At 36.7% G+C, this 23,646-nt stretch overlaps 1 protein-coding gene across 1 annotated transcript in view; it reads left to right on the top strand.

The window, feature by feature from the left end:
* arhgap24 (Rho GTPase activating protein 24) overlaps positions 1 to 23,646 on the top strand; it is a 129,569-nt gene that overhangs the window by 27,080 nt on the left and 78,843 nt on the right. Inside the window, exon 3 of the mRNA XM_052104157.1 lies at positions 19,610 to 19,697. Coding sequence (XP_051960117.1) covers positions 19,610 to 19,697 — 88 coding nt within the window. The remainder of the gene's footprint in view (positions 1 to 19,609; positions 19,698 to 23,646) is intronic.

Below are 23,646 nucleotides of genomic sequence, written 5' to 3'. Positions count from 1 at the left end.
GTCTAAGGATTGATATCCTATCTCTGTTTCATGATAGCAATGCTTCAAAAACAGCAATTTAGCTATTTGTGCCAGAGGTTAAAATGAAAACATGCAATATCAAAACGGTCCTTCAGACCTTTTTTTATGAAAACGCGATTGCCAGATGAATTCAGTTTGCCACACTTGGGTCAATTGTCCATGACAAGCGTTCATTGAAAAACATCCAATAGCACTTTTTGTTCATAAAAGTGATAAATCTGAGAAATATTTATATATTCTCCATTGTTTACATAAGATCTCGCCTGAAAGAATTACCCTTCGTCATCGTTCTTCAACAAACTATACAATCTGAGCAGCATTCATGTTGTAAAACTGCATATTATCTTATATATTAGAGTAAACAAAACAAATAAAACAAAACTCATTTAGTCTCCAAAGTCTATTTAAAAAAATGCAGCATATTTTTATTCATAATAGCCAAGCAGTGCAGTCAGATTGTGTGTCATCTTGAAAGGCAGAGCCTTAATTTTACTCTGTACACTTCCAGCGATTTTCAGGTACTGAAGGTACAGCGATATTCTGAGGTAATGTGACAGATGGTTGAATAATTCCATTTTCATTTGTTTCAAATATTTCTGATGTTTTCAATTTTATCAGTAAAGAAATTCATGAAGTCATTAATATTGTGCTGTGAAATCAGGTTCAGTCGAGAATTTTATCCTTACCAATTTAGCCACAGTACTGAATAAACACCTAAGATTGTTGTGGTTATTTACCTTTAATTTTGTAGTCTTCCACTTGAGAGCATGAGTGTGAACATTGTACCATGGTGCAGGTTTTTTTTTCTTATCTTTTCTGTAATCAAAGTGAGGCGACACTATCAAGAATGCTAGAGAAGACTGTATTTATATTTTCTGTTATTACTTCAAGTTCTTCTAGACTTTTTGGCTTACTGAGCATATGAGATAAATCTGGATGATTATTAGTGAAGCTGCCTTTAGTGGTCAAAAGAATAGTTCTGCCTTAACCATAGTGTGGTGTAGATTGTGCAACATTAGCTGATCACAGCATACAAGAGACAAGGTAATGATCTGAGATGTCATTGCTCTGTGGTAGAATTTCTATAGTATCAACATCAACTCCATATGACAGAAATAAATCTACCGTGTGATTATGGCAATGAGTTGGTCCTGTCAATACAATTTTTTCTAAATTATTTAGTGAGGGGTTTGTTTTGGTAGTTCAGGGAACAGACACAGTCTCTATGTGATATCTAGGTGATACATGTGTTGCAGCTTATGTGACCTGTGTGATGTCTCAAGGCAGCTAGAAAGACATTCAGATTAGCCTGTTTGTCTGCTTCCTGACCTGGGCCCCAGTTATTCAAATACTATCACTATTAAGACTATGAGCAAAATTACTAGAGAGGAAAGCAACACCTTCCCTGGAGGGGTGGAGTTCGTCTCTCTTTAGCACATCAGGTCTACCCCAAAAACTCTTCCAATTGTGGCAATCGACTAGCAAAGCTGGACATCGTTAGTGCCGACATGAATAACGATTTTAGAAAATATATATTTAGCATTAGCCAGCACTTGTAAATTTGATCTGATGTCAGATGGCCGAGCCCCCGAAATGCATTTAACAATAGTGGCTTGAGTCTCTATTTCCACATTCCTTACATTAGAATCTCCTATAATCTGGGCTCTTTCAACATGATTCTCAGTGGGTCCATCACTGAGTGGTGTCACTTTGCTGAGCGAGTATGCCGCTGAAACATCACTCAAATGCCATTCTGCGGGGGCTCTACAGCTGTAACCAAAGTCTGTGTGTTGCTCACTGTTCCACCCGCATCCAAAACAGTATCAACCAGCTTCTCTTTCTCACTGACCTAGCGTTCGGATGCTGTCTGTCTGATTGTGTAACATCTGTCTGCCCATCCGTCTATCTTTAACATAAGAAAATATTATAGAACATAATGTTTTCCTCTTTTAATCTAGTCAAGTGTTCTTCTTCCCTTCATTGAGAAGGTTTTGTATTGTTGTTCCTGGCAGTATCCAGAATATTCCATATCTTTGAGTGCATAAGGGAATAAATCAGCAAGCAGAACAACAGTTGCATCTTGGGCCAGGGTTTTTCTGTCTACTTGCCATTTAAGTCTTTTTTCTGAAGGCCTTACCTTTGGTGTGTAGGCTGGATAGACAGAAGAACAGGGATCAAAGCTGAAACTTTTCACACACCTATGGATGCTCACTTCTGAATGGAGTTTGCACATTATGTCTGTGACATCACATGCCGTGATTCTTATGAGAATTTTGTATGCATTTAAATTGTATTCAAATTGGTTATGAATGTTTGTGATGCATATTTGTAGTTTTTCAGTCATATGTTTTGTGTTTAGATAAGTAGAAATACTGTAAATTGAAATATGTTGAATTACATTTTTGGTACTCTTTCTTCTACTGCATGTCAAGTGATGTGCACCATAGGATGGCAGACATGTTTTAAAGGAAATTTACAATCCTTTTGATCTCAGTTTTCTAACTATCTTACACTCACCTAAAGGATTATTAGGAACACCTGTTCAATTTCTCATTAATGCAATTATCTAATCAACCAATCACATGGCAGTTGCTTCAATGCATTTAGGGGTGTGGTCCTGGTCAAGACAATCTCCTGAACTCCAAACTGAATGTCAGAATGGGAAAGAAAGGTGATTTAAGCAATTTTGAGCGTGGCATGGTTGTTGGTGCCAGACGGGCCGGTCTGAGTATTTCACAATCTGCTCAGTTACTGGGATTTTCACGCACAACCATTTCTAGGGTTTACAAAGAATGGTGTGAAAAGGAAAAACATCCAGTATGCGGCAGTCCTGTGGGCTGAAAATGCCTTGTTGATGCTAGAGGTCAGAGGAGAATGGGCTGACTGATTCAAGCTGATAGAAGAGCAACTTTGCCTGAAATAACCACTCGTTACAACCGAGGTATGCAGCAAAGCATTTGTGAAGCCACAACACGCACAACCTTGAGGCGGATGGGCTACAACAGCAGAAGACCCCACCAGGTACCACTCATCTCCACTACAAATAGGAAAAAGAGGCTACAATTTGCAAGAGCTCACCAAAATTGGACAGTTGAAGACTGGAAAAATGTTGCCTGGTCTGATGAGTCTCGATTTCTGTTGAGACATTCAGATGGTAGAGTCAGAATTTGGTGTAAACAGAATGAGAACATGGATCCATCATGCCTTGTTACCACTGTGCAGGCTGGTGGTGGTGGTGTGGGGGATGTTTTCTTGGCACACTTTAGGCCCCTTAGTGCCAATTGGGCATCGTTTAAATGCCACTGCCTTCCTGAGCATTGTTTCTGACCATGTCCATCCCTTTATGTCCACCATGTACCCATCCTCTGATGGCTACTTCCAGCAGGATAATGCACCATGTCACAAAGCTCGAATCATTTCAAATTGGTTTCTTGAACATGACAATGAGTTCACTGTACTAAAATGGCCCCCACAGTCACCAGATCTCAACCCAATAGAGCATCTTTGGGATGTGGTGGAACGGGAGCTTCGTGCCCTGGATGTGCATCCCACAAATCTCCATCAACTGCAAGATGCTATCCTATCAATATGGGCCAACATTTCTAAAGAATGCTTTCAGCACCTTGTTGAATCAATGCCACATAGAATTAAGGCAGTTCTGAAGGCGAAAGGGGGTCAAACACAGTATTAGTATGGTGTTCCTAATAATCCTTTAGGTGAGTGTAGAAAGACTTGCTCAAAGCTTACATATTTGCTGAAGAACGAGTGAGTGAGAAGGCAAACCTGTTAGTCTTTAAAACAAAAATCTTATATAAACATCTTTAACCAACTGGCACAAATTTATTTTGTGAAGATCAAAAGTTGTTAAAAGCAGTCTTTAGAAATTCTGTCAAATTTAGGCTTCGAAGACATGGATGGATGGATACAAGGATGGATGGATGTAAGAATGAATGGATGTGTTGGGTTTAGCTTATCTCTAAATAGGGCACATATAAATGCTGTTTGTATTATTTGTACAAAGCCATAATCTCCCCAAACTGCCATCCAGCAAGCAAAGAAAGATATTGTAAACAGATTGCCAAGGAATTGCAAACAGAAACAAACACTTCATGTTGTCCATGTTATCATCTTATATCCCACAAGCAGGGCCAAGAATATTGCCATAATAAATATCTGAATTCATCAATTTGTGATTTAGAAGGGAAGTGAAGTGTAATTAAGACTTCCCAAAATGCAGTAGTGCGCAGAGCCACAAGAGGTGATGAAACGGCATAATTAAAGTGGCTATTAATTAGCACCTTCATTCAAAGCGATGGCTCCATTAGTTACCTGCATCATTAGCTTAATTGCTGTCTCTCATTCCAAAGTATGAGCATCTGCACCAAAATGTTACCCAGGGAGTGACCCAGGCCTTGTTACTTTATACACACACACGCACACATGTACACACACTGACAAGATAATTTTCTTGGAGAATAAGACTTCTTGGCCCCATAGAGGTTTCATTAATTTAACTCAAAATATTGAGGGTCTTTGTGAACTTGCGTCAACAGCGCGAAGACAAGCATGCTGGGTTATGTGCAACAGTCTGGGATTGTGTGCATTTGTCATGTTCGGAATGCGCAGAGGGGCTGCTGGAAGGGTCGAAGGTCAGATACTGGCATACAGAGAGTGACTGTAGAGGGCAGGAGAACATGCGGAGGACATTTGTTCATTTTCTGCACACATACAGATACATAGAGTTTAAATAATGCTGGCTTGTCTAGCTGTATGGTTTGCAGAATTATTGTAAGTCATCTATAAGTAGAATAATAAGACATGTTCTGAAGACACATTAGGATAAGTTAACCCTTTGTTAAAGTCTAATCTTTGAATATCAGTATCACATACAATGTAAACACTAATAGTTATCTTAAATTGTAAAAAAAAGATGTACTCATTTTAAGCTTAATTCTTTGCTATACTTACTAGTTTTAATTAAGATATCATTAATCTCTAAACCCTAAAATTGTTGTTAATAACAACATTTAAGTTGTCCTAAATAAACAGTGCTTGAAATGTCACATTTTGGAATCATAACTCAAATATATATGTTCTTTAAACATTGGCATCGAGTACTACTAATTCAAAATTATCAAGAATAAAAATTGAAGTGGTGTATAATACCCATAAGCCCTTGTACTTGTACTTTTTTATATTTTTCATTTTTATGACTTTTGTTATTATTTTGTTGTAGCTGGTTGATAGTTTTAATTTGTGTGAAGTCACCATTAGGGTGATTAGTGTTATTAGTGTGAACTTTGAACCTATTAAATATAAAGCCATTGTACTTTACAAAAGTGATGATTTATGTGCACTAAGAAGTACTGTATGGCCAACTGGTCATAATTTCCCTTATACTCTATAAAATGTGCTATAACTCAATTTCAATACTTAAATAATAACAATGATACTTTAATCACTGATGAGTTGTTTAATTTAACTAGTTGACATTACTTCAAAAAATATGTTGAGTTTACTTGAGCCAAATAAGTATGTTTACTTAAAAAAAAAAAAGCATGCAAAACTAATTGCCTTAAAAAAGATAACGTCAAGTGATTAGATTTTACAGTGATAAAACACAAGATACAAAATTAATGGGAATTCAGAAAATGAAAATAAATGTATCATTCATTATCAATAGTTTATTATTAGGCAATCAATCTGACAAAATGTAAGTCGGTTTTATTTAGTTTAGTTTTTCATGGAACATCACTGTTTTCAGAAAGAAAAATGTAATGTAAAACGAAAGCCATAACATTTGTGGGGATTCAGAAAAATATACAATTTGAACACAATGAATAATTTATTATAAATAATGTATTTATTTTGTTTTATTAAAACAATCTGGCAAAAATTTGTTAAAATGTGTTAAAATGTATTACATATTTACTTAATTTTCACAGAATTCAGAAAGTTTCTAAAAACCAATCTGTCAAAAACAAAGCTTTTGTTTTGTCTGTTTTTTTGTATAGTTTGCTTCATTTTGTTTTGTTCTTGTTTTGGAAAGAATATGAAAGGCCTGCTTCAGGCATTTTAAAAGAATTTTGTTTTATAGTACCACAATTCAATTCTCTTCTTCAATGATTTAATTTACTTTACAGGGATTATTCCAAATCATTACCTCAATAAATGAGATTTATTTTGACTGAAAATGTCCAATGGAAAACAATCTGTTCTACAGGACAAACCTGTATCGTACAGCCCCAAAATCAACCCTTACTTATTATCAACACAAACCTGCAATATCATGCAATGATATCCTTGTTTATACTGTATGCACAGCAGCGTCAGTCTTCCTGAGTTAATTGGCTGATGTGTCCTGAATGACCTGCTGATCACTGTTTGCTCTTGTTCTTCTTATTTCACTGTATGAGAGACATCAGAGGTCATCTGGTGAGCGGGGCATCTTTCAGTGCTTGGCAAATTAAGTCTGGGGTACTGGTTACCAAGTAGGATGAAATACAATGGAGAAAATTATGCCTGGAGAAAATAATCTGTTCGAATGGAAAATTTAAAAATAATAATATCTGTCAGCAAAAACTAATCACAGGTATTAAAGAAGGGTGTAAAGACATCTTAAATGTTATTTTATACACAATTATATCAAGCCATTAAACTTGAATAGCTCAGAATAACAGCTCTGACTTACCTAGCAAGGTGATATGTCATTTTTATGATATCAAAACACTTTCACCTATCCCACTGACCACTATAAGTAAGCCATTTGTAGGTTGTAGCCATCTGTGGCCCTGTGCCTCTATCAAAACATTGGTCTGTTTGTTTGAGCATCCCAACCATCCCGAGACAGCAACATTGGCTCAAACAATAGTGTGGGTTTGGGACGGGACTATCTGTTTGTCAGTCTAATGGTAAATGGGGAGTAGTTCAAGAAACCTTTTTGAAAAAAAAACAAAAAAACAATTTATGCAATTCCCTTTGGTGTTCCTATAATGGTGCAGAAATGACAAACTTCAGCTTTAAAGACATTGAAGCGGATCAGCGCTTTTACCCTGAAACTTTCATGCTTTGATCTTGTTCACTGTCCTTGAATACAGTGTCAGACCAGGGTTTTGCAGTCTCTCTATTGCACTGAATATGATCTGAATATCCTCTAAATCTGATCTGAATATCCTCTCTCTCTTTCTGTATCTGCCAAGCATAAGATATTACAAGAATTAGTATTCCAAGCATACAAGAGGTGTTGTTAAGCCACAGCTATAACTTTTATGTCTTATTTCTGTAATCTTCTTTATCTCCTCTGATCTTGCCCACATTCATTCTTTTATTCTTCATCCATCCGCCAATTAACAACATGTGTGGTACTATAAATTTACTGCATGGTGAATAATAACTGTAAAAAAAGATTCATTTTTGATGAGTCTCATCTGCTATGATTGTAAAATATTAAACGCAATCGTTTGTTAAAAAGCGATATTTCAGCCTTGCAAAAATGCACAGACGATCCCGTATTCCATTTAAAATAATCATTCGCTCGTGCCCGGTGGACCAATTAATGAAGTTCTGCTGTGGGCGCACCGTGTGACTTCATTATGATTTAAAAGTTCACCCAAAAAGGAAACGTCTGCCATTATTTATTCACTCTCATGTCATTGTAAACCTGTAAAGCCTCAGTCATCATTCACTGTTATTGCATCTCTTAAAGTAAACGGTGACTGAGTCTGTCAGCTCTGCAGTCTGGTTTACTTTTCCAGCTTTCAAAACCTTTGAGGTGTGGTATTAACAGGCTTTAAGAGCCTTTGAAACTCTCTGAGAAAGCTTATCTTTCTCCTTATTTAAGGTTCTTATTCCCTATTAGCGTATTCCTTTTTTTGTAATTGGTCAAACACCATTATAAGAAGTGAATAGCATCCGGTCTCCAGAAATATCTCTATTGCATTTGATTTCCTTCAACCATTTGCATTTTATCTGTAAGCTAAGCCTGCTAAATGGCATTAGAAAGCACTTAGTCTCAACTCTGATGTGATTAAAACCTACCCTGCATTACAAAATTGTCTCAAATCAATTTGCATTTACACTGCAAATCATATATAAAATGTCCAAAGTGCAAAAACACAAATACCCTTATGCATACACACTCACTATTATAACGTGGCCTACAGCTTCCTGTACTAAGGTCTGTGCTGCACATAGGCTACGTTTTTACGCATTTTCATTTCAGTTATTAAAGAGGTTCTATTTCAGTTACACTCTCAGAACAGTTTTAGGTATAGAGGGAAGCCACTGAGCCATTTTTCAATGTTTACATAGAAAAACAATTGAAAAATGACACAGACTCAAAAACGTGTTTGGTGTGAACAGCCCCTTAAAAGTAACTTAAATAGTCAACGAGACCTGAGCTTTATAAAAGTGCTTCACGTCATGTACACATCAGAAATTCTGAAATATTTTAAGAGACTTGAAAGAAAAGCAATAGGTTAAACTAGACAAATCCATTTAACCCTCAGGGATATTGTTGTACAACGGACATCTATGCTGTTATTTGACTCAGGGTAGGTGGGCTATGACAATATAAGATTAAACCAGAGGAGAGTGAATTTGTACCTCAATGAACATATATTGAGTATAACAAAAACAATAAACACAGACATTGTACAACTCCTCTAAGATGACGCAAGTCCAAGCGGTGAATGCAATATTTTCTCACCTTTAAATCATATCAAAGCTCAACTTTGCAGCTGAACAGGAACTTAAAATGAGTCATGTGCCCTCTGATATCTCTCATGTTATATGTGACTGATCATTGTATGCTAGGCTAGCTGACAATTTCACATTTTCCCTCGATGCCATTATCACTGGAAATATGAATTGGTAATAAAATTAGGTAGAGACTTCTTTTCATTTGTTCTTGCTAAATCGCCAAGGAGTTTTGGATCTGACAGTTAACTAAAGTCACTCTTGGATGCTAATGTTATATTATTTCAATTAATTTTACTTGTATAGCACTTTTTACAATACAGATTGTTCATGCTTTATAGAAAAACTAATTTTAATACCTTTCAATAATTTCATTAATGAGTATTTATCAAGTATTTTTACATTATATAATTCTTTATTTACATTATACCTGTATGTATTCATTTAGTAGACACTTTTGTCCAAAACAACTTACAAATTACGAGCAATTGATCGAAAAGTAACAAACAATATTTGCAATGCTGTACTAAAGCAATACCAAACTTTAAGAGAAACTCAGAATAGTGCAAAGCTAAAGTATGATTAGTCAGTGTACATTCAAAAAGTTAGAAATGTAATCCAAATTGTATTCATACAGCCTAATGTTTTTACAACATTTACAATAAAACTTTACAATAAAGTTATATTCATTAACATTAGTTAATGCATTAGATGAACTAACAATGAACAATATAGTTTTGGCAGCATTTATTAATCTTGTTTCATGTTTTGTAATAGAAGTACAATTGTTCATTGTTAGTTCATGTTAGTTAATAGTGCATTAACTAACAATATTAACAAATATTTTGTTTTTAAAAATGTATTACTATATCTTTAAATTAACATCAACCATGGTTAATAAATGCTGTTAAAGTATTGTTCATTATTAGTTTATGTTAAATAATGTTGTTAACAAATGGAGTTTTACAGTATATTCATTTGTATATTAATATTTATATATACATGAAATACTTAAAGCTTCATATAATCGTAAATACATTTTAATGAAATACATTATGAAGTGTTACCAAAACCTCCAATGACAAATTAAGTATTTTTTGAAAAGCTATTTTTCTTATTTATGTTGGTTTCTGTTTTAATACCAGACAAGTTTGTGCATGATAATTGCCATTTTTCATATTGGCTGATATGTTAATATTTCATGTGTAATAAATGTTTTAAAATGTAGATGTAATGACTTGTGAGGGACAGGAGGAGGCAGACGAGTGGTGGGATCCAAGTGCGGTTTTATTGAATTAGGATAAAGGAGACAAAACACAGGAACAAAGTAAAAGGTCCACGATGGGAAAAAACACCAACTAAAATACCGGATGAAACACAGGAGGGGTGCAGGAGTGGCTGGGCAGCGCACATCCACGGAGGGTAGGGTAAACCCGAAACGAAAGGAGGGTAACCACGAAGGAACAGGCAGACTGGCAGGGAACACGAACGGAGAGAGCGAGTCACAACAGACATAAGCGAAAACATGGAACATCAACGCACGACAATAGGAAGGGAAAACAGCGGGGTTTAAATAAAGAGACACGGTGATGACAAAATGACAGACAGGTGTGGACAATAACACACTGACAGGGCCGGAAACGACGGTAAGAAGTCAAGTGTAGTTCACACACGGACAGTGAGACTCAGGCGGACAGCAAGGAAGACATGACAGGGAGTGTGAACAGTAAAACAGAAAACACGGGCGGACAACAAGGGAGCGTGACATGGAAAGTGACTAGTGACGGGTGAAACAGAAACATGGTGCAGACGACGCGAAACATGGTGCAAATGACGCAAAACACAGTGCAGGTGACACGAAACATGGTGCGGGTGACACGAAACCGTGACAGTAGAACCACCACCAGAGCTTTTGTCAAATAAGCCAAAATTTCTATTGGTGTACTAGACTAAATTCAAGTTCTATAAACTGTTTATTATAAGAGATGATAAATGGTTTTGCCCTGATGATTAATAACCTATACCAGTGTTTCCCAAAAAGTTTTCAGCCACGGCACACTTTTTACGACTAAAATATTCTATGGCACACCACTATCCCACATAGGCTAACCATCGTCAATATTTTTCCTTTTCAAGAACGTGTCCATGTTTTATGTCCATCATAGTAACGTGTTTATTGTAATGTTTGAAATTCGGCTATGCAAAAAAACGAAAACAAGTCACATACAGTGCTTGCGTTAGACTTTCTCATCGTCCATCATATGAACAGGGTCATAAAAATTCCTTCATAAATCTATTATTACCCGTCATTTTAATTTTCATATTTTAATAATAAGACAATTAATAGCTTTTATTTTCATTCACATTTTAATTTTCATTCATGAACTTACAGGATGAGCATATAGCATATTATGCATTTATTTATTTTTAACAGAGACACCAAACAAAGCAGATGAATGTTTGGTTCTGGAGGCTGGAACCAGCGTCAAGCGCTGCATTGCCCTCCACATGACAAGAGTTGCAAAAAGCATCACAACTAATGTTTTGAAAATACGAAAACTTGAATCATGAATCCGAGAATTTACGTCAGAATGGCTTTACGAATGATTTACACAAACATTTGTTCTGCTCGTGTTTCATAAATGAGGCCCAATGTGTACTGCCAATATATCTCTATTGCCAGATATTCCAGAGCGTCTCGCAGGGGAAAATAAAACATCGGTCAGAAGGGAGGTAATGGATAGATGAGGTTCATCACATCTTTTAACTGGAGCAGTCTGGCCCTGGGTGCCTCTCCTATCTCTAGGTACACCAGATGCCAAACCAATTTCATCCCCTAAATGTCTATAGTTGTGGACAATTATAGTATAACTGCCAATAATTAGGTTCTCCTCAGCCTGAGTGGCACAGCACAAATTTCAACAAGTAGAGAAACACATTTGGCATGAAACTCAATTGTGACCAATCAAAATTGGTAGATGGATGCCATCCATTTCAGAATTAGTTTTTGATAAAAACTTCTGGCAAAATAGCTAATTTCCCAGCTGTTTTCAGTTATTAAAAAAAAACTACGGTGAGTTTAGGTAATTACAGTATGTTCAGCCACGTCTACACTGTAGAAGCATTTATTTTTAGGAGTTAGTAAAGTGGCAGGTATATGAATCAAAAGTTTGCTTCTGTGAAATGACTTCTACACTTCTGTGAGAGGAGAAGTTCTGCAATAATTGGCTTCTCAAGCAACTGACAGCAGCCAGTCCCACTGGAGCAACCTGGTGTTAAGTGCTTTGCTCAAGGGCTCAATGGTAAGTTTACAGATCTATTAGAGCTTTTGACCAATAGCCATTTGGTTATAAGCCCAAATCTTTAAACACCAGTGTTGGAGGAACAAGTATCATGCAATCCAGAGCCTCAAAACGCCTGTCTCCGTTTTTGGTATGTAACATCCCTTGAAGTCCCTTTAAGGCAAATCAGATTACTCAGCGGCCATGTTCGTAACTATTTTGGACAGGTACAGTACAGCTCCTATATACTTTGATTGATTTTAAGGGTCTTTTAATAGTTTTTAAAGCACATAGTGCCTTAGCACCGTCATACATTTCTGACTGTTTATCAAATTATGTTCCAGCTCACAGTTTGAGGTCTTCCAATGTAGCACTTACTTATTTCCAATATGGCATAATCCTATGGCATAATCCTGTTGCTCTGCTCACTGCTTTGTGTGGTGATTACATGTTTCTGAGTGGATAAATATTTTTTCAGGCTGGTCCACTAATAAGTATACACATTCCCCAGTAACCTGACAGACAATGTTGATTGGCTCTTATAACTGTAAGGATTTCAATTCTTACAGATGCCATATTGAGCATTATGTCATTCATAAGTACCCCAATGACCCGCCTGTCTATGGAAACATAACTTTTTCAAGTCCTGCCAGACATGTTTCCCATTGAAGTCAAGTAAAGCATATGGAAAAATCAAGAATACATGAGTTTATGGAAGTAAAATGGGTTGTAAATGCCATTTAACATTGATTTTAATGCATATTTATATATTTTTATATTTTAAATATCATATATTTGTATATTTATGTATTTTATGTACATGTACAGTATGTTATGACATAATAGAACTGAAAACCTCTCAAATACCCATTTTATTGTCACATAGGCCAGTGCAATGTGCTGGACATTATGGTTACACTGCAAGCAAACACAGCGACTAAACTAGATTCTGTCATTATTTACCCTAATGTCACTCCAAACCTGTTTGACTTTCTTTCTTGCCTGAAATATTTTTTCAGAGTTTACTTGCCATACTGTAAACAAATAGTAACTAATACCACAATAAAAGTAATCACTATGACTCATGCATTTTATACCTAATTTTCTAAACGTATATTATCAATTTAACCATTATTCCTTCTCAAATCAAATCCCTATTAATAAAGAAAAGTAATGTGCTTGAATCAAATATAGCAGCTACGTCGATAACATCAAACCTCTTTGGTTCTCATTGTGTCTCATGACCAAATGTGTGACATAACATTTAAAAAATGTACCTTTTGTGTTCTACAGAAGATAGAAAGTCATATGAGTTTGGAGCTACATTGGGGTTAAAAGTTATTTGCAGAATTTTCAAGGTGACTATACCATTAAACATTTGGACATTCTAAAATGTTTCTTTTGAGGAAAATATTTGATATAAACTGCTGATTTCACCTGAATAGAGGCACACTCGCTGTATTGCTCAGCACTGCAAAAGGTTGGTTTGACAGTCAGCCGAAGCTTGAATATGAAAAAGCATAAAGCAATGAGAGACCTCTAAGTGTGAAAAAGGGCTTCATGACAGACAAGGGCCACTAATGACCAATAATTCAGGGTCACCCGCTAAGAGAAGGGGCTGCAAAGTCAGGGTTAAATGTCCAAACGTTCACCTAAAGGGACCATTCCACAGCTAATGGCTTTTCGTTAATTAACTCAATGGGACCAGTTAGGACTTCAAGCGGAAGTACTGGGTCAACCTTTGGTTATTTTATCTCCCCCTGTTCTGTTTGGTCTTCCAAAATCAATCTCCACTGGTTGATAAACAAATAGAGTGAGCTTCTCTGATCCAATCTGGAATTTTGGCGACGCAGGAGATTACCACATGCCCGACGGCTATGTATGCATGCTTCTGAGAAACTAACTTCCTTTTGGCACCATGTGGACTGAAATCAAATTAAACATAAATACCAGTGACATAACAAATAATTTTTTTGTTCTACTTCTTAATTTTTCTCTCTTGCAGGGAGGAAAATTCCAGAGATTATATTAAGCTAACCTCTGCCCTGGCTAAAGGTAGAAAGTCAGCCTATGCAATAGACGCGGTATCTCATTTACTTTTCTCACAATTCCCATTCCTTCGTGTGAAGGCCTTCAGTAATGTCTTCATCCATCTTTGCTGTGAGTTTCTGTCAGGTTGAGTCAAAGTCTGAACTGTCTCGTCCTAGCCACAGGTTAATGAAGCTGCAATAATACAGCCCAAACTCTAGAGGGCAGCAAGGTGCAACACTTGCTGGGAGATGAACTGCTGCCCTAAAGCAATGGGATGGACTATCAATTGATGGACTATACTGCTAAAAGAAATGATCTTGTACAGTCCAAGTGTCACCATAGCACCTTGTCTAAACCAGGTGTGATGCGATATGATACGACGCGACATGATGCAACGTTTAAAGCGACAAGTCATTTAACCTCATGCGACCCCGTGTACACATGTGTGGACGTTGAATTTTGGCTATGCTATAAGCAATGGAGAATTTAATTTCATTTAAACCAATTGACCTCAGTTCAGGAGAATCTGGGCTGTCAGTAAAGCTTATATTGACTGGGCTAAAGCAGTCGAAGAGCACCAAAAGAGCCTGTATGGGCTTGCTGTCTTTCAAAGAGTATGCTTGAAAGGCAGAGCGCTTGACCTTGTGTTAGACTTAACACGCTTTGAGAATAAAGGATGTTTGCGACACTCCTAAATGCCAAAAGCAATTCGTTCATACAGGCATTGGTCACGTTGTTAGAAACGTTGATTAGATATATATCAATGCTCGTTTGAATGACAGAATTTCATTTTGGCCAAACCTAGATCACAATACTGAACTGAACTTCTGAAAATGTATGTCCTGGTATGGATGTTAGCATGCATGAGTAATCCCTGCATGCTTTGGGCTAATAGTCCACTGTATATTGCATCAACTTTGTTGTTGTTCACCAAAGCACATAATAATTCTTTCACTTCTGCTTTAGAACGGGCCTGACTTTTTTTCCCTGCCATTTGATGATGTGTCTCTCCTTGTTTTTCACATGAAAATCCTCTAAAGGCAACAAAAATGTACTTAATTGAAAGGCGCATGACTTTAGCAACCCACCCTCAAGCCACTGGTTCTAAAACTGGTTCCAAACAGGAACTGCTGCCCACTTCAAACTGGTGAACTGCCTCACTGCGGGTTAAAACTGTTGCTTTCTTTGCAAGCTCCACCAATGCTCCCCATGGGGGTGGCAGGTAGAGTTTCCACCTCTTAAGGAGTCTGAGTTCGACTTCATCAAAACCGAACAGTCAGCAGGAAGCCGTTTTCAGGTCTCGTAAATGTTTATGGTTTTTAACAGAGGCAAGTCACAGTACCTCATGCTGGGAGACTTTAAAACCCTGGGGCGATAGTGGTCATTGTGTAATGAACATCATATGTGGCTGCTTTTGACTTATTTTGCCTTTTACAAAGATTATATTACCATGACAGGCAGCACTTACATTTATGAAACCTACAATCTAGTGATTCTATAAGGTCTTGTTTACCCAGTCTTATATCATAGCAAACCTATCCTAGTGGTTTAAAGACTCCATGAAGTCTAAAAAAAAAGACAACTGGCTTGTGGCATAAATGAGACATTTATGGACAATATAGAGTATAGCACCACCTAGAGTGGTGGTGGCGTAGTGGGCTACAGCACTAAACTGTTAAGCAGAAGGTTGCTGGTTCGATCCCCACAGCCACCATTGTGTCCTTGAGCAAGGCACTTAACTCCAGGTTGCTCCGGGGGGATTGTCCCTGTAATAAGTGCACTGTAAGTCGCTTTGGATAAAAGCGTCTGCCAAATGCATAAATGTAAATGAAATGTAAACATGAGGAATACAATTTTCCTTGATCTTTTGAAATATAAGTTGTCATAGTACTATACAAATATACTGTAAGTTTCAGAACTGAAAACTTCCTCCTTAATAGAAAAAGAGCATTCATTTAAACCAAGCTTCAAAAACAGCTCATTTGGAATTCTTGGAATTAGTGACATCATAAGGACCAAATACATTTCCATCATTGCATCCCTTGGCCCTGCCCACTGGCGCTTAATCAGTCACACAGGTGAAGAGGAGAGAAGTGGCCTGTAATTTCAGATTCATCCGAAGTCGTCTGGATTTAAATGTTTGTCTACATAAAACGTGCACTGACGAACGGCTTTGACCATTATAATGCTTCTTGCGCCGATATTAAAAGACACAATGTTAAACAAAGTTATAACTCTAAATAGTATCCCCATTAGGTTTCATTCAGCTGCGCTGTCTTGCTGTTGTGCTTTTTGGAAGGTGTCCTGGACTGTTTATGCACCCATCTGTGCTATTTTTAATTGTAAACATCTTTGATCTTTTTGATGCGTTTCCAGCAATGTGTGAGTAAACAAACAGGGAAAACTGTTATTGAAAGATAGAGCAGTTAAATTGGACTATTGGATGAAAAACTGCAAGTTACCAATTTAATTCATGAATATTTAATATGTCATGACTGTTTGAATGAACAGTTTGATACATTCAGATGAATTGTGTTGGGTGTAAGTTATGTGTGAAAATGGCTGTATTGGAAGGGCTGCATTATGTAAGCCAATCACAACAGTGGGCATTTACACTTAAGTCTTAAAGGGCCAGGTATCTTAAAACTGAGCGTTTCAGACAGAGTGCCAGAGACAGGGTGGAACATTATTATATATGACTAAATTATGACTGTTTGGTGCAAAAAAACTTTACTAACAATCTAAGTGGACCTTAAGGAAGATAGTAAAATTATATAAAAAAATTAGCTTGTCATGACATCTTTAAATTTAAGGTTAGGGATATGAACGAACACCAAATCTCATTAAAGCGTTGGAGCCTAAATTGTCAAAGATAAAACTTTACACTTTTTCTAAAGATGATACCTCAAATTGTGTGGCTTGTTGGGGAGATGTGTGCTATTACTTTTCTAAGCAATCAGATGTTTGATTTTTGGTTGGTGAACAATAAAACAGGCAAAACCAAAAAATAAATTAAAATCCATAGACTTGTATTGAAGGAAGGACTCTTTTGTAGGGACCAGAATACCATAGAAATTGGGGGTTGGCTCTTTTGAATTGAGCCTGCAAGCAACCCAGAGCACCATAGCAACAACCCAGCACCACCTTAGTGAACTCTGAATTCTGAAATCAATGCTTTGTCATCCATTCTAACATTGTTGGGGCGAGTTTTGCCTAGGCAAGCATCACTTACAGTATGTTATTTATCTAAAAAAAAAATCTAGCTCTGATACTGTCATGTAACCAAAGCTCTAGTGCAGATATTTTAATTCTATATCAGCTACTATGTTAAGTATCCTAATAATAAATGTTCTCACTGTATCCAGGGACGTCATGTGCCAGGCACTGGATACCAAAACAGATGCACTGATATTTGATAAGGTGTAACTGTGCTATCTTTTCTCTCTCTCCTAATGAAAACGTGCCATTTTAAGCTCTACTGTACAGCAGATATGAAATACTCAGCCTCAAAGGTGACTCGTTTAGACCTCTTCAGTTGTTCTTCTGCATACCGTAAGTGGCCCAGTCGGCTGGTCCATGCAGTATTGCAAATATCTGTGAAAACATTGTTTTGTTAATGCCGTTCATTGTGCTAGCCAACCATGTGTGACTGTCAGTCATGTGTGTCTTGATTCTATCATTTAAATAACAGGATAAAGTAACACCTGGCGTTAAAATGGTGGGGACTTTCCCCGACCCCTTCTCGTGCCCTGTGATTTTGGTTATAAATTCAGATGAAGGAGCAGGTGTAGCCAGTCATGAGATAAGAAACACAAATATGTTTAAAGTGAAAATAACAAAATTATTAAAAAAATAAAAAATAAAACGCTGTATGGCTATATTTGGCATACTTGCATAGTACCTAATGCACACTGCACATTATAAAAGGTGTACAGCATAATCAATACAAGTTAAGATCAATCATCAGCATTTGTGGCATAATGTTGATATTCAAAAAAAATATTTGGACATGTTCCTCCTTTTTTTAAATAAAGAAAAAATCTGGGTTACAGTGAGACACTTACAATAGAAGTAAATGGGGCCAATCCATAAACGTTAAAATACCCCATTTCAAAAACATAGCCACAAGATGTAGAGAATGCATGTTTACATGGTTTTAGTAACCATGCGGTATAATAATAATGTTGTATGCTATTCCAACATGGCCAATTCATACTACCTCCAGTTGTGTGGTACACCAGTGTTAATTGGTATTGTTCAAATTTGGTATTGGTATCATACAAAAGGTATTGAATACACACAGAAAACTAGCATACAGTGTATTGTATACATACTGCATACTGCAAAAATACTATATGTACAAAAATAGTAGAAGTAGTATGATTTTATGCTGTTCTGACTGTGTTCCCAATAAAGAAAATGGAAAAGAGTGAAAGATACAGAGAAAATATTGGGAGATGAAGAGATGAGGATGAACAGATTATATTGTTGAGGGCAAAAAAATCAGGCTTCTTTACAAATCCAATAGGGAACATGGCCCATGTGCCGTGTTGATGTTATGTGTATTTCAAGTAAAACTCCATCCAGCGTATCAAACAATGATCTGTAATCCCACAGTGCTGCTTAAGTGCTGCATTCTACATAATAACCGTGCTTTGTAGAGTCTAATACAGCCTGAGCTCTGTCATACAGACCCCTCCAGGGATCCATGCAACCTTTGAACTGGCAGAACTGCTGATTTTCAGCTTCCGACTCTTAACTCATGCCCAGATGATGAGATAGTGCCAATTTCTGCACATGTTCACATCCCTTTACCTTTTTATGAATGTCTAGACACAGTCTCTAGACTCAAAGCTTTAAACTAACTGACCACTCTTACAAAAAGGCCACATTGAGTTCTCTTTCCTCTAATTTATCATAGATACTGTATATACTATATTAATCTATATATCTTTTCTGTAAGATTCTATTACACATTTGACCTATGTTATTGAAATGTAATTCTGAATACAGTTTTGGAGATTACTGTATACATGTACACCTATTGTCTACAGAAAATGGCAGCCAGGGGGTATTACCAAGATGGTCGCCAAACTAACGGACTTGCCTTTTAGGGATTTTATTTTAACTTGGGTTTTTCAATGAGATTTTTTAAAGGTCTTTTTCCATTTTTGATTGAGATACAGTAGAACAGGATTGACACAGGTAAAATTTACCTTGCCATGTTTGAACATGTATGCTAACCGCTAATCCACAGCTAACTATTTGATCATATGTTTAGCTTCATTAGCTTACTTATATTTGTTGCTATGCTGGTTTAAACAAAATTTTTGTTGTACTATGCCCCCCATTGTTTCTTAAAATTAACCATATTTTACATTTGAATATCTTCAATAGCACTGAGAAAGGTATTTTTATTTGTATATAAACAAATATCTTTTTTTTTTCTACAGTCTCACACACCTGAGCTCTTCCCTTACTGTGACTTATACTTCCTGTATCTTAATCTCCCTCAGTGGTTTGTGTTCACCATTTTGTTTTCCTTTTCTTTTTCTTTTTTGGCTTTTTGACTCCTCTAGGGCACCATTTCTCTACCTGGCAACAGAGTCACTGAGCATCCCAGCAATGGGGACGAAGGTGGAAAGTTCCTGTTTGAAGTCATTCCAGGTAAGGAGAACATGTTTTTATTATGTCTGCTTTTGCAATAAAGCCTCCCTTTTGGTTTCATGACAGGAACGTAGTGGCCTCATCTGTAGTGGAGAGGTCTTCGAAGACATCCATCAGAGATTATGACAGCAGAGAACACTGAACGTGTTCTTGCTCTTTAAAATGATAGATGCTGCACAATGAACAGAGCAAAAAACCCTAATAGAAAATCGAGAATTCATGGCAGATTTGCCACAAACTTGCCATAAATTCACAACTGATTATTTTCACATGCAAATGAGCTTAGCGGCAAACTTGTGGACAATTGTTCACTTGCCAAAGGTGTTATATAGGTTGACTACTGCCGGTAAAGAGCTGCTAACATCTGGCAAACATTTGCGGCAAATCACAAGCTCATTTGCACATGAAAATAATGAGATGCAAATTTGTGGCAAGTTTGCAGCTAGTTTGCAAGAACTCTTGATTTTTTGTAAGGGACAGGTTTCTTGAGACACTTGACATGGCATCTAAATAAATGGCACTCCCCTTACAAAACATCTAGAGTTCTGACAAATGAACCTGCCGCAAAATTTCCAATTATTATTTTCACATTCAAATGAGCTTGCAAAATGCTGTTTGACAGATGTTTGCAGGTTTCACCTGCAGTGGTAAACCTGCAGAAACCCTTTGGCGACAATGAAGAGTTTGCCGCAAAGCTTATTTGCGTGTGAAAACGATACGTCGCAAATTTGCCATACTCTTGGTTTTAGTAAGGGTACTAATGAGATGCTGAAAAAACAGCCTAAACGCAGTGCAACAGTCAAAGATGTTTATACTGTATAGAGTATGTTTACATAAAAACAATGTAGAGACAGCAAAGCAAAAAAACATTCAGTGTGAACTTTCCTTTATCGACTCTGTGTACCTTGCTGACAAACACAGCTGAATTTGCCTGTTCTGGAACACAGACATGTGCGTTGACAACATATCGAAGAAAAAACATGGAGGAAGTCTGGTAAGGGTTTCCTAGAAGATTAGTAAACAATGTTCATTTATATAATTTATTTATTAAAGTTTGCAAATCAGACTTCTAAATCAACTTGTCATCTTGTCTTGTAAACAATCCCATGTGTTCTAATATGGATCAGTTTGTGGGTGAATAGCTTTTTGTAAAACGAGATTAGTGATGAATGCTGTCACTAGATCTGCCACCTGCTGTAATTAGTTTATAGAGCGTTCTCTCTTTCCCTGGGTTCTGGTTGGTTTGGAAAGGCTTCAGATAAAACTAAGATGTCCCTCTTTTATGGTGGGAGATGATTCACTATGGACAAATCAGTTCTGGAGCAACAGAACTGGAGCGGTACTTCCTGTTCAGCTCAGGGGAACACTCTAATAAACACTGAACTAAAATATTGTAACAGAGAAGTATGCTTTTAAACAGCTGCAAATATGTTACCTTACTCTCTGCAATACCCAGTGTGACAAATATGCAATGATTTTAAAGTGGTTTTACTTTTTTTAAAGAGATTTCTTTAGAAATTTCTTGAAATGCAGTCTGTTGCGGTTGTTCTTGAATTAGCCAAATGTCAACGTTTTACAAACTGTTTTTAAAGACTTCCCTTTGAGAGTTTGGCAAACTTTGCTGTATACTTACTGCAAACATGCCGCAAATTTGCCTCTCGTTATTTTAAAGTTTGCTGCAGGTTCACCGTAGTGGTGATGAGTGAATAATGAGTGGGGAATTTGCAGAAAGTTTGCGGCAAGTTTGTAAGAACTTTTTTAGAAATTTGTCGAATTTGTAAGAATATTTTTTAGAGACAATTAATTGATTTCGTTTTCATGATCTGTCAACATCGCATCCGACAATAGATGGAGCAAAAAGTACCATTCGAAAAAATCTAAACTTGCCGCAAATTTGCAGCTCGTTATATTCTCATGCAAGTTAGCTTTTGATTCATTGTAAATGTTTGCCGGAAGTTTGCAGCCCTTTGCCGGAAATGGTGAATCTCCGAAAATCCTTTGGCAACAATGGACAATTTGCTCCAAGTTTGACGCAAAGCTAATTTGCATGTGAAAATGGTCCATGGTGAATTTGCAGGGAAATTTGCAGAAAATTTGCAACGATCTCTCGATTTTCGCCAGGTGAACGTGATTTTTGTTTGGTAGATTTTAATTTTTTTGCACACTTACGTTTGAGGTTGCTGAATTGTTTTACCCTGTTAGAACAGGGCTTGGTATCCATAACGCTACACACAATAAATTCAGGTTCTCTCAGGATGGCCTTCAGGAACGCAAGACTAGGGTCTAATCTACCTTTTTGAGTAGCACAGCAGACTAGGTGATAACAGTTGTCTTGACAACGATTAAGATAAGAGTTGGTTCACACTCCACCCTACTGCAACCCTTAAAATTAAACCTGCTTTCTTTCTGTTGCGTGAGGTTATCCTTATTGCTTACAAACTCATTTTAAGTTTGTGGTTTTACTTTGAGAAGGATAAGATTGTTATATTTCCATTAATAAGGCCTTTTATATCAGAATAGATTAGTGTGACACACATCATTGTCTATCGACCCTATCAGCTCTTTTAAAATTAACTATAAATGCCATGTTTACTCTTTCATCAATGTCAAATTAATACAAATGAGTTCCCATAATGTACCTAGTTTGCACTCCGTGCCAAAAACCTGTGGAAACTGAGATTTATAGCACATTTTTAGCACTTTGGAAACACAGCTAGCTTCCAACTATCCGGTCAGTGGACTGAAAAACCGTAGAGAACACATCAGTCTTGCAGTTTTGCGTGTTTGATTGAATTAAATCCATTCATTTCATTGTTCATTTAAGCAGTATTTTGGAATATTTTCCGAATATTTTTTTGGCCATGTAGGCCATGAAATTACTTGTCCTTGAAAGAGGCTTTTTAGATCTAATGCTGTAAAACTCAGTTAATAAAATGGGGTCGTAAAAGTGCCTTGTCTTTCATAAATACAAATGGGAGTATTTTGTTTAGGGAAGAACATGGACTGAATTTCAATTCACTTTTCATCGAGTCTTTATTCATTTGGTTTCTAATCATGTTACGTCTAGAGAGGGAGCTCACAACATTTTGGAATAGAGCTTGAGACTCACTGACTGGCATAGTTTCAAATCATATATTAAGACTCAGAGCACATTTTTGGCTTAATATTTGGCCAATACAGAGACGCTTATCAACATGAATTAAGTTGTCTGTCAGTCACGTCTAAATGTTCATTTGGGAGGTTCCACTGTGTAGTTTTAAGAATCATTTGCAATTTCACAGGCTTGTTGTTTCGGATTTCAGAGCAACGAGAGAAAATAGAGTACCTCACGAAGTCAAAATTGGATATGAATTCAGCATTTTTTCAGTTAAGTTGTAACGTGTGCAGTTTAGTCAGTCGATTAAACATTTTAATTGCGATAATTCGCATGATTTCTTGTAGTTAATCGCGATTAATTGAAGATTTTCAATGTGTTGAAATGGCTTTTTTTGTGCATCAAAAAGTCTTAAGAGCTACTTTCTCCATCATTTTATCACTGTTAAACAATTTATCTTTTATTTACTTAGATAACAACCTCTGTGGCTCTATCATAGGAGAGCATTACAACAGTATCGCCCATAGAATGTCAATGGGACCGCATCATTAAGCTATTTTATGCTATGCTCTTGTGCTGTGTCTGTTTGTGAAGTGTTCATCAGTGTAATGACCTATTACAAAGGTTCCGCCCTTCACACAAGTGTTAATGCCATATTAACGGTAAATGTGTTAATCGTGATTAAGAAAAAATAACGCATTCATCTTTTTTAATTAATCGCATGCATTAACACATTAATTCTGACAGCTCTAGTGCAGTTCAAATTTGGCCAATTTGCCTCGGCAGCCCAACAGCCTGAAAGTGTTTTTCTATTGCACTGACAATAGAATAATGTGAATAATTACCTTGGTGGAA

The sequence above is a fragment of the Xyrauchen texanus genome, chromosome 34 (assembly GCF_025860055.1).
Source record: "Xyrauchen texanus isolate HMW12.3.18 chromosome 34, RBS_HiC_50CHRs, whole genome shotgun sequence".
Taxonomy (NCBI): Eukaryota; Metazoa; Chordata; class Actinopteri; order Cypriniformes; family Catostomidae; genus Xyrauchen; species Xyrauchen texanus.
This window is presented reverse-complemented; position numbering and strand designations above follow the sequence as displayed.